Genomic DNA, 12,934 nt, shown 5'->3' with positions numbered 1-12,934 from the left:
CAGCAGGGGCAGTTGGGGGTGACCAGGCCAGCAGGGGGAGGGCAGTTAGGGGTGACCTGGCTGGCAGCAGGGGGCCGTGAGGGGCGATCAGGCTGGCAGGGGGGTCAGTTAGGGGTGACCAGGCAGGCAGGCGGGTGAGCGATTAGGAGCCAGCGGTCCAGGATTGTGAGAGGGATGTCTGAGGGATCCCGGATTGGAGAGGGTGCAGGCTGGGCTGAGGGGACTTCCCTTCCCACCCCCTTCCTGTGCACTAATTTCATGTACTGGGCCTCTAGTCTTCTTAATAATAGCTTTTCAAGAAAACCTCTCAGCTCCCCTTTTAGACAAAATAAACAATTTCCTCAAGGGTGCCATAGCTCTATAACCGATTATTTGAAATTTTTATACTGTGGAGTTTAAAGGAACACACAGATAGGCTGATCCAAAAAAACAAATTACTCAGATTTTGTTACAACCCGGATTCTGACTCAGTGAGGGTGGGGCAGGACCTGAGGTTTAATATTTCTAATGCTAAAGCTGCTCATAGATTGAATATGTCCTTAATGACAGGGTTTTAGAGACTGTTAAGGGGCAATGAATTAAGATAAAAACAAGTAAAGCTTTATGTTTCTTCTATTAATATGGATGGATCCTGCAGTCTGTAGATTCTGTTAACTCTCATTTATTCTCATTAATCTAAGTCAACTAATTGCCCAGCTGTGGTGGGCTCATCTCCCCACACCCAGAGACAGTGCATCTTGCCAGTGATCTGACCCGAAAGCTTCCGTTCTTCACCCCTACCACTCCCCAGGGAATGTGTCTCCTTCATGTCATAGGCAGCTATGATAAGGTGTGCTCCCACCTAATTGAGGCTGATATGAATCCCTAGGCCCTCCAGGCACTGAGTAATCTTTGGCAGAGGGAAGTGTTCCTTTTGGCATTCTGCCTCCATCCAACTGGTTTGTGTAACAGTTGGGCTCCAGGAATGGCATCTGAGGCAAGTCTGTATCCTACAAAAACTGGCAGAAAAAATTCATCATGCGCTTTTAAGATTCTCGTCAGAAATGCTCATAACTTGTGGGAGCCTTGGCTATTGAGTGACCTGCCCATGACCTTCTAAAAGAGCATGCCAGGATGAAATGCAACTCTTTATTCTGCCTGAATGTTTCCCCGATGATTTTCTGTGGGTGATTTTTTGAGGCTCTTTTTTTTTTTTTTTTTTTTTTTGCTTTCTGTAGTCTGCAGATATTCTTGTAGACTACAAACAGGAAAGCAGTTCCTACAGGTTTGTTCCTGAGTCTTTATAAGCAAAGCTAAAAAGTATTATTTCTGTTATCTTCCTGGGGAACTTTGCTATGGAATTCCCCCCACCTATCAGATAGCAACAATGGCTTTTAGATTCACGAGAGCTGTCTCAATACAAAGTGGGAAATGATGATGTCAGGTTGGTGAGGAGGCGTTGTTAAGTGGCCTGGTATAGTGGTTTATTGCCTAGGGGCCCTGCACCCCCAGAGTGTCTGAATCTGCAGACCTGGAGCACAGCCGGAGAATTTATAACATCCTCTTTCTTTCCCATGTCTTATGATGTGGTTACATAAAAGGCGATTGGTTATAATCAGGGAAGTGGGCATGTGTTTACATTAGCACATGCATTGTTGATTGTGATGGCCACCATTACCCCCCAATCCTTGTAGGTTTATTAGCTAAACAAAAAAAAAGAGACCTATGGAAGTATCACCCCTTCTAATGTTCCTTTGTGGTAACCCAGCTCATGAGCTGTAAGACCTCTTGGTTTGTACTAGTAGAGACCTGATCTTCTAGACTAGAGTAAGGATGTATTGAATCATAGGATGGGTCAGTTGGGAAACTTGTTTCTTTTTCACCTCTGATCATGAAAATACATGTTTTCCAAGATGATTATTTAAAAATAAAAATGAATGTGTTTTCTTTTAATATGTGTTTTTGATGACTGGGATGGGGAAAGGGAAGGGGAAGTTTGATTGATCTGCCTATTTCCATCTCTCGAAACCCCTTAGATGTACCTTGTTTATATCACGTGAATAAGATGGTTGATTTTGTTTGGTTTTGGCAGTAGTCCTTGTTTTTGAAGGTGACCAATGTTACACTTTCTATTGAAACAGTTGTGGAGCATCCCAGGAGGTACACAGTGATGTGGACCTTGGTCTTGGTGACCTTCCTTCAGATGAAGAGGAAGTCATCAACAGTTCTGATGAAGATGATGTCAGCTCTGGTTCTAGCAAAGGGGAGCCTGACCTGCTGGAAGATAAACAGGTAGAGGTTGGTCTTTAATTGTGTCTACTGTTGTGTTTGTTGATCTCTCATGACACTCAGAAATAATATTTATCAGTGTGATAGACACAAAGTCCCTAGTTTTCTTGAAATTTATAAAACATTTTTCTAATTTAAATTTAATTTCTTCTAGAATAGCTCACATAACATCTGGTTGTGAAAATCGGCAGGGATTTCTGTCTGTCCTGGTGAGACAGAAAGTTGCTGGAAATCCAGGCGTCCTCTTAAAGGGCCCGCACGCAAACTCTGGTCATAGGCACTCACATTGGACTCTGGTGTTGGGACAGTGACTCAGGGGTCATTAGAGACATACAAGGAGAAACTGAGCTGTGTGTTTTCAGGGTGAATGCTGGAGAGATGGCTGCCATTGTCCCTTTATTCAGGCATCATCTTTCCTGTGTTGATCACTCCCCCCAGACAAATCTGAACCAGCTTTATTCTGGTATCCTAATTATGCCCCAATTAATTAATTATTTGCTTAGATTTAGTGGGACAAACGAAGATGACCAGAGGTCAGCAATAACGGCCTATCCCCTGGTACTTCAATGTCTAGACAGTTGAGCCAAACCGGAACATATGAACACACAAGACAGAATTAGTATGCAATCACACAAGGTTTATTTACCTATTCTTAGTGGGCCCTAGGCTCCAGCAAAGGTCACCCGGCGATGCACACCGAAAGACGGACGATGAAGACGGAGACAGACAGGCGGCCGCAGTTGGTTCAGGCTCGCACAGCAGAGCAGTCAGTCAGGGGCTTGTCTCACGGAGCAACGTGGAGTTCTCCTCTCATCAGGCAGGAGACATGGACTGAAGAAAATCTGGTGCTTATATAGCCAGTAGTAAACAATTTGTGTCTTATCAGTGTGGGCCAGATGGTGTGCATTATGCTAGGAGCAGGGTGTTTACCTTTTAAGGGCTTAGGGCATTTACATCAAGATAGTAGGGCGTTCACCACATTTTGGAAGTTACAGAGTATTGGGGTCTCCACACAGCAAACATTTCACACAATCATTTCCACACATTATAGGGGTTTCCTTATGACTACAACATTATTATAACAGTCTGGTGAACTTCACTAGCTCTATTGAGGACTACCCAAGACCCCGTCCCACCTAACTCATGCATGGCCCCAGGCTCTTTCCTTGGCAACTAGCCTGGGAATTCTGGTCAAGCTGGTGTGGGGGATGCATGCCAAAGACATATAGGAAGCAACTGAGTTATGTCACTTCAGGGCAAGGGCTGGAGGGAAGGCTACCATTGTCCCTGTATTGAGCCATTTTCCATGCGGCCAAACTGGATTGTGGATTAGCCTGGTGAATTCTACTAGCTCCATCCTGAGGCTCCCTGAGGCCCTGGCCTCAGTGTACCCTGAGGCTTTCATTGAGTACCAAATATGAATCTGGTACCAAATATGAATCTATCAACCTGGTAAAACACTATTCACTAACCCTGGTGACTCCCTGAGGCTCTGCCTCACCAGCTCTTGTACTGACTGAGGTTTTTTACAGTGGCTGAGCTTTAATAGGAAGGCAGCAGCATGTCTCAGTTGCTTTGGGCCTTTTATTTACTGCCACAAGCCCAGTACAGGTGGCTGCTGGACTTGAATCACAGCATGGCCTCTCTCACACATGCATCTGGAACCGGCACAGATAGCTTCCAACTGCAGATTGCTTTGTAGCTCCTAATAGGTAGTTCTGGGCTGGTCACAGTCAGTGTCTGACATTGACCTGTACCAGAGTCCCCCGGAGGCTATAGAACCAACATACCCAGTGAACGGCATCAGACCACAACAGGGCACCACCCAATTAGTTTCAGAAGAGGCACACTCAAAGGGTAATATTGCCAGGCATCTAAACCCACTGGGGTGAATCCCACTGTATGGGGTCAGCCCCCACAGAGCAGCTTGTAAGCTGTGGTGGTGTCCAGTACTTACAGACACAACCTGAGAGTCAATTTCACCCACTGACGTCCCAACAGCAATGAAGTCTCAACTACAACACGAGTGTACGCACAACCCACACAAGGGACACTCCTGGAGCACATGGCTCAGGTAATCTGGGAGACTACTCCACTGGACCCCACAGGACACCTACTACATAAGACCACCCTACCAAGCCTGGGAGGTGCAAAAGATCTATCTAATACATAGAAACAAACAAAGAGAGGCAGTGAAATGGTGAAGCAAAGAAGCATTTCCCAAATGAAAGAACAGGAATCTCCCAGGAAAGAACTAAATGAAATGGAGGCAAGCAGTCTACCAGATACACAGTTAAAAACACTGGTTATAAGGATGTTCAGGGAACTTAGTGAGAATGTCAACAAAGAGATAGTAAGCATAAAAAAGACATAGAAACCATAAAATGGATATTTTTGAACATTTCATCCCAGAAATGAAGAATACAATAACTGAAATGAAGAAGAATACATTAGAGGGAACACATAATAGATTAGGAGAAGCAGAAGATCGATTCTGCGATTTGGAAGATAAAGTAGCAGAAAAACACCCATTCAGACCAGGAAAAGAAAAAATAACTTTAAAAAATGTAGATAGTTTAAGGGACCTCTGGGATAACATCAGCACACAAATATTTGCATCAAAGAGGTACCAGAGGAGAAGAGAGAGAGCAAATGATTGAGAACCTACCTATTTGAAAAACTAAGGACTGAAAATTTCCCTAACCTGGGGAAGGAAGTAAACATACTTGTCCTGGAAACACAGAGAGTCCCAATCAAGATGAACCCAAAGAGGCACACGCAAAGACACATCATAATTAAAATGGCAAAGGTTAAAGACAGAGAGAATCTTAAAAGGAGCAAGAGAAAGACAGTTAACTACAAGAGAGCTCCCATAAGATTGTCAGCTGATTTCTAACAGAAACTTTTTAGGCCAGAGGGCTTGACACAAAATATTTAAAGTGATACAGAGTGATAAAAGACCTAGAACCAAGACTTCTGTACCCAGTGAGGGTATGAATTAAAATTGAAGGAGAGATCTTCTGCCCTAATTCTCCCCAGGGTTCTGGTCTATAGATCACTCACAAGGATCAAAAATGAAAAAAATGAAAAAAAAAAATGAAAAAAAAAATGAAATGAAAAATGAAAAAAATGAAAAAAAAAAAAGTGATGTTAAAATTGAAGTAGAGCACTGTTAATACCTGGTGTTCTCTAAAGCTAGATGGCAGCCAAGCACCCCCTCTCTGAAGAGTGGAGGGTTGCTATTGATCACGTGACATCTATGAGCTGCACATCAATGATGCTTATTTATCTGTGGGCTGTTAACTACATTGAAGGCCCAGGAGAACCTCATTTTGCCGCATTCCTTGAAAACCAAGCTGAGGTGAAGAGGGAACATGGAAAGCAATTCCTAAGATATCTAAGAGGATGTGAGAGTAAAATCTGCCTTCCGGTGATTAAGAGTCCTGAGATAGATAACTGGGAAACCAGCATTCAAGCTCTAGAGTCTGCTCTGGAGTTGGAGAACCAGTTAACCAAGCTCCTGCTAGACCTGAAGACCATAGCTTCTGCCAACAATGAATCTGTTGTCTTAAGTTTCATGGAAACATACCTGGATAAACAGAGGAACAACACAAATAACTGGAACGCCAGTGTATATATCATAAGGAATTAGAAAAGCAGGCCCAGGAGGAGGAAGACCCATTTAAAAAGCCTGCTGAAGTGTTAGGTAAACAGACCTAACATCTGAAGGCAACAAAGCAAGTCTTCCCATTGTAGTAGGTGCCAAAATCAGCTCCTTAAGAATCTTAACCATCTCCGTTTGACAAAAAATGGCTTCCCTTCATTGGTGTGTGTACAAATAAATCTGTTTTTGCATTATAAAAAAAAAATTGAAGTAGAGATAGTTTCCCAGACAAGTAACATCTAGAGGAGTTCATCACAACCAAATTAATATTACAAGAACTGTTCAAAGGACTTCTTTAAAAAAAGGGGGGGGGGAAAGGAACATAAATATAAATAATAAATAACAATAACTACATACCTATCAATAATCATTTTAAATGTAAATGAATTAAATGCTCCAATCAAAAGACATAGGGTGGTCAGAAATCATAGGAAAGTCACCATTTCAGTAAAAACGCCCATAACAATAAAAAATAAATAAAACTGCAAAAACCGGTTTGGCTCAGTGGATAGAGCGTCGGTCTGCGGACTGAGGGGTCCCAGGTTCGATTCCGGTCAGGGGCATGTACCTTGGTTGCAGGCATATCCCCAGTAGGAGATGTGCAGGAGGCAGCTGATCGATGTTTCTCTCTCATCAATGTTTCTAACTATCTCTCTCCCTTCCTCTCTGTAAAAAATCAATAAAATATATTTTAAATAAATAAATAAATAAATAAATAAATAAATAAAACTTTAAAAAAACCATAGGGTGGCTGAATAGATAAGAAAATAAGATCCATACATATGCTGCCTACAAGAGACCCACTACAGATCCTAAGATACACATAGACTGAAAGTAAAGGGATGGAAAAAGATATTTTGTGCAAATGGGAAAGAAAAAAAGGCTGGGGTAGCAATATTTATATCACATAAAATAGACTTTAAAACAAAAATTATAAGAGAGACAAAGGGGGGCATTACATAATGATAAAGGGATCAATCCAATAAGAGTATATAACTCTTGAAAACCATTATGCAGCCAATATAGAAACACCTAACTATATAAAGGAAATATTGATGGACATAGAGGGAAAGATTGACAGTAATGTAGTCATGGTAGGGGACTTTAATACATCATTGACATCAATGGATAGATCTTCCAGATTGAAAATTAATAAGGAAACTGGCCTTAAATATGACACATTAGACTAGATGGATTCAATTGATATTTTTGAGCATTTCACCCCAGAGCAGCAGAACATACATTCTTTTCAAGTGCACATGGGCAAATTAACCTATTATAGGCTGAAGCATCCTATTTTATGAAGATGAGAATTATTCTTATAGAATTGTGAGGACTAAATGATTTGATGTATGTAGAAGTCTTAGAACACTGTCCAGTACATAGTTAGAACTCAGTGATTATTTATTTTTGTGCTGTAAAGTATTGAATCATGGAGTTGGGAGTAACCACTAGAAATTACTTAACCTGAGGCAGGTGAATTTGTAAGACACCTAAGACAGATGAATAACTGTTCTTGATCCCTACTGCATTGCTCAGCAGTGTGGGATTTACTTTGACTATCAAGTAATTCCTCCTCTGTTTTATTGGTATCTGTCTTGCTCTAATTTAAAAGATAATTTTTCTTGTAGATTCTTCGCAGATGTAGGTTCAACAAATATTTAAATATATACAAAGTCCTAGATACTGTTAGTATGTTCTATAGACATAAAGCAGAGCCCATGGTCCCTGCTCTTGAAGAGCTTACATACTAATGGGGCAAGAGGGACCAAAAATGCATGAACAGTAAGAACTTCAGACTATTTCATGCTCTGAAAGGTATAAACAGAGTGATGTGCTAGAAACTGAGGAGGCTACTTAGGGTAAAAGCCTTTAATAACGTGACATTTGACTGAGATGTAAATGGCAGGAGTCAAAGCCTGCAGAGTTTGGGGCAGAGTTTTCAAAGATTCTTCCTCTCTAAGGAGTGTAATTACATCAACCTTTACTCTTTTTAATACACTGCAAATTCTTTCTTTCCCTAACAAATGCTGTTTTTATTTTATTTTATTTTTATTTTATCATTTTGTTTATTTGTTTCTCTTGGTCAAATCAATCACTTCCCAATTTCTCCCCCTACTTAAAGTACAGTGACCAAAATTGGTTTCCACATTCTACTAGGGATCTCACCGATACCTGATAAAAAGGAAGTATTAATCTCTAACCTTTTTGTGTTATGCATCTTCCCAGTACATCCTGTCATAACATTGCCTGTTTGACTTTTGTTTTGTGGTCATTGGAGATTTCCAGGGTTCCTTACTCTATAATCATGCCTGCCTATCCCTTCCCTTCCTTTATTACTGTGTTTTTGTCTTTAGTTGTGCCACATGCATTATTTCTGTTAAATCTTTTTCTGTTTTTAACATGATATTATTTCTTCAGTTAATCGTGGACCTTTAATACTTTTTCACCTGATGCTAGCGAATTAATAATTTCCTTCCTGTAGAATCGTCAACCACTCTGATGAGCCTACTGTCTGTCTCTTCATCTGAGACAGCAATAGCCATAATAAAATAGACTAACTCTTTCTTTCTAGGCAGTTATTGATCCACCTAAGCATAGCCTGGTGAATGGTTTTCTTTTAAGTAATTTGCTTTCACAGTGGTTTAGAAGAACATAGTCTTTGGAGCCAGATTGCCTGGGTTTTTATCACTTCCCAGCTCTGTGTTCTTCAGCAATTTACTTAACTTTTGTGTCTTCTTTTTCCTTATCTGTAACGAGAGGAGGGAATAGGATGGGCACTTGTCCTTATTTTCTAATATTTTTGTGATGATTACATGATTATACACATTTTAAAACAGTGTCTGAAACAAAGTGAATGCTCAGTAGATTTTAGCTATTATTATAGGCTTATATGAAAATAAGCAAGAAGGTATCTGAAATCAAGCTTTATATAACCAATTAAATGTATATTGGATAAATATGCCCAATAAATGTATATCAAATATACGCAATAAATATTTATTATTTCAAAGTTGCCTTTTCTTATCTTGGATCAGTAAGTCTGAAACATGTTTACATGAAAGGCAGTATTGTGTTCTGATAGAAAAACATGAAATTTGGCAGTCCTAGCTCTGCCACTTACCAGCTGTATGAGCTTGTCAAATAATTTTTAAAGGTCAGTTAGTTTATTTACGTCAATGTAATTTCACAATGATTTTCAGGTGACAGAAAAATTTATGTAATATCAAAGGTCAAAATGTATAATTAAAGAAATCAAGGTGTAATAAACAGTACTGGAATTACGGATAACCACATGCAGAAGAATGAAATTAGACCCTTTCCTCTCACCATACACAAAAATTAACTCAAAATGGATCATAATAGACCTCAATGTTGGAGCTGAAAGTATAAAACTCTTAGAAGAAACAATAGAAGAAAATATAGTAATAACTCTTCATGCCCTTATGTTAGGCCAAGGCTTCTTAGCTATAACAAAAGTATAAGTGATAAGAGGAAAGCATAGATAAATTGGACTTTATCAAAATTAAAAGCTTTGGTGGGTTCTAGTCAGTTTCTCAATGGTTAGAGTGTCGGCCTAAGGACTGAAGGACCGTGGGTTCGATTCTGGTCAAGGACAGGTACCTCAGTTGCAAGCTTGATCCTGAGTGCTGGTTGGGGCTCATGCGGGAGACAGCAACTGATGTGTCTCTCTCACACAGATGTTTCTCTCTCTTTATCTCTCTCACCCCACCTCCGCTCTTTCTAAAAATCAGTGGAGAAAGTATTTTTGTGTGAGGATTAAAAAAACAAACCAAAAATATCTTTGATGCTGTACACGGTACCATCAAGAAAATGAAAAGTCAACCCACAGAATATGAGAAAGTACAGGGTGGGGCAAAAGTAAGTTTATAATTGTGAATATGCAAAACACAGAGTTTATTCTTGTATTATTTTTAAATTAATTTTTATATTATTTTCCATGCGAACAACTTGTAAACCTACTTTTACCATACCCTACATATCATATCATTAGTAAATATCTCTGGTAAAGTAATTGTACACAGAATATATAAAGAACTCTTAGAACTCCACAATAAAAAAAAAAAAGACCCAATTTAATAGGCTAAGAATCTGAATAGACATTTCTCCAAAGAAGATATACAGATGGCCATAATAAGATGCTCAACTTCCTTAGCCATCTAGGATTTTAGCCAATGCTAGGCAAAACTTCAGTGAGCTACCACTTCACATCTGTTAGGATGATTATAAAATTAAAAAGACAATAACAAATGTTGGTGAGGGTGTGGAGAAATTGGAACCCTTGTACCTAGTTGGTAACAATGTCAAATAGTACAGCCACTTTGGAAAACAGTCTAGCAGTTCCTCAAAAGGTTACATATACAGTTACCATGTAACCCAGCAATTCTGCTCCTGAATGTATTCTCATGACAAATGAAAACATATGCCCACACAAAAGCTTGTGCAGGAATGTTCATAGGAGCATTATTCATGAGAGCTCAAAAGTGGAAAGAATTCAAGTGTTCATCTACTGATAAATGGAGCCATCAAACTGATGAATGGAATATTATTCAGCAATTAAAAATGTGCTGATACATGCTACAACATGTATGAACCTTAAAAACAGGCTAAGTGAAAGAAGTCATTCACAAAAGATCACATGTTATATTATTCCATCTATATGAATTGTCCAGAATAGGCATATCCATAGGGACAGAAAGTACATTAGTGATTGCCAGTGGTTGTTTCAAAGGGGGATCTATTCATTATTCTTCATTATGGTTGGAATATTAACCACTGTTCACCTTTCCCGCATATTGATTTCTCTGCCTCTTTCCTTTTCACATTTTCTTGCAACAGCTCATAAAATACATATCTTCCTGAAGAGAAGGGTGAAAACCTAAGAGAACTTTGTCCTTTAGAGGTTAGTCCTGGTGTCACCTCATTTTTGGCATACCTTAATGATGTAGACATGCTGCTCAGGCAGGTCTGTCTGGTTGTTTTTTGATTTTTGTTTCTTTAGTAGAACTCTTTAGTAGAATCTTTTCCTGAATTACCCACCGCTACCTGATTATACTCTTTTTAGCAGAGGCCTTTTAAAAATTCTATTAAAAAGTAATGGACAAATTTCACCAAACTTTATTTGCAGTGAACAATATGAAAAGAGAGAACACATTTCAGAATTTGCAAAGCTGGGCTATTATCAAGAGATAGGAACATAAAAACTCGTTTTCAGATCAAAGGCTGTTCAGGAATTTGTATGACTTATTTTATGACCTTGACAAAATAATTTCTTTTGTGGCTAATGTTTCAACTTCCACAGCAGTGCACTTCTTCTGGGAGATGGAGTTATTGCATAGGCAATGTGCTTTGAAATGCAATGTAGTTTGAGTGAGGGCTTTCATTAACTGAAAAGTTGTGATGCCAAATATGGCTTCTCTTGAGGCGTTTTTTTTGTGTTTTTTTTTTTCCAGTGGGATGTATTTCTCCATCATTGTTTGAGTTGGGTCAGAATCAGCATTGTTCTTACAAGTTGGAGATAGTATAGAGCTTTTTTATTTTGGTTTGTTTTATCTGTCTTTGTCTTCTTTGAAAAGGATTATTTTCCATTGAATCATTTTCCAATAGTTACTATCTTTTTAGCTCTGTAGTTTTCCTACTTCAAAAGGTAAAATAGATAATAGAATGCATAGACTTGTAGAATTTTAGAATTACAAATCTAATCCAACCCCCTATATTTTTACATGCTTGAATTTACAAGTGCAATCATAAAGAATGAGTTGGGCCGAAACCGGTTTGGCTCAGTGGATAGAGCGTCGGCCTGCAGACTCAAGGGTCCCAGGTTCGATTCCGGTCAGGGGCATGTACCTGGGTTGTGGGCACATCCCCAGTGGGAGATGTCCAGGAGGCAGCTGATCGATGTTTCTCTCTCATCGATGTTTCTAACTCTCTATCTCTCTCCCTTCCTCTCTGTAAAAAATCAATAAAATATTAAAAAAAAAAAAAAGAATGAGTTGGGATTTGACTGCCTGAAATATTTGTGGAGAGGGGGAGGTGAGGAAAGGGGAAGGAAAGGTATAAAGGGATGGACTTGTAGGGACAGAGCACACTTGGAGTTGCATGGTGGTTCCAATTTGGCTGGAGTTTAGAGAACACAGTGTGGAGGGGTAGCAATGAGACTAGTGAAGATAACTAGACACATTGTGATGTGTCTTATGTGCATGGCAAAAGAAAAGTTGGTCTTTGTTGCCATAGGTGATAGGGAGCTGCTGATATGGTTTGACCTGAGAACTAATATGATTATATTTGCATTTTAGAACTATTGCTCTGGTGGCAGTGTAGAGAGTGGATTGCAGTAGAGTAAATCTAGAGCCAAGGAAACCACTTAGGTGACTGTGTAGGCAATAAATAAGGAGGCAGTATTGTGGGAGAGGAAATGACCAATTATGTTTTAAAGATATATTCAGAAGAACAGGTTGACAGAACTTGACGGCTCAGTTGTAGTCATAGAAGGTGGAGGAGTCCAGGTTTCTGGCTTTGATGAGTCTGTAATATCTAGCATGCAGGTACTTAATGGCTAATTTAAAAAGTGACTGTAGGTCACCAGACACTTCATTCTTTGTGAATCTTTTCCTGAATTACACTGCTGTCTGATTATGCTCTTTCTCTTCTTCAAGATGTCAGCATGGCCGAAACCGGTTTGGCTCAGTGGATAGAGCGTCAGCCTGCGGACTGAGGGGTCCCGGGTTCGAGTCCAGTCAGGGGCATGTGCCTGGGTTGTGGGCATATCCCCAGTGGGAGATGTGCAGGAGGCGGCTGATCGATGTTTCTCTCTCATCGATGTTTCTGGCTCTCTATCTCTCTCCCTTCCTCTCTGTAGAAAATCAATAAAATATATTTAAAAAAAAAAAAAAAGATGTCAGCATGGCCCTAGCTGGTTTGGCTCAGTGGCTAGAGCGTCAGCTTGTGGACTGAAGGGTCCTGGGTTTGATTCTGGTCAAG

General features: G+C 39.8%; 1 protein-coding gene across 1 annotated transcript in view; it reads left to right on the top strand.

Annotated features, from left to right (window-relative positions):
* Positions 1 to 12,934, top strand: part of FGD6 (FYVE, RhoGEF and PH domain containing 6) — a 132,117-nt gene that overhangs the window by 43,454 nt on the left and 75,729 nt on the right. The window contains exon 4 of the mRNA XM_081084449.1: positions 2,121 to 2,271. Within this exon, the coding sequence (XP_080940575.1) occupies positions 2,121 to 2,271 (151 nt within the window). The remainder of the gene's footprint in view (positions 1 to 2,120; positions 2,272 to 12,934) is intronic.

The sequence above is a fragment of the Myotis nattereri genome, assembly GCF_964212035.1.
Source record: "Myotis nattereri genome assembly, chromosome: 2".
In the NCBI taxonomy this organism is placed as follows: domain Eukaryota; kingdom Metazoa; phylum Chordata; class Mammalia; order Chiroptera; family Vespertilionidae; genus Myotis; species Myotis nattereri.
Note: the sequence above shows the minus strand (reverse complement) of the source record. Positions and strands in the feature narration are given on the sequence as shown.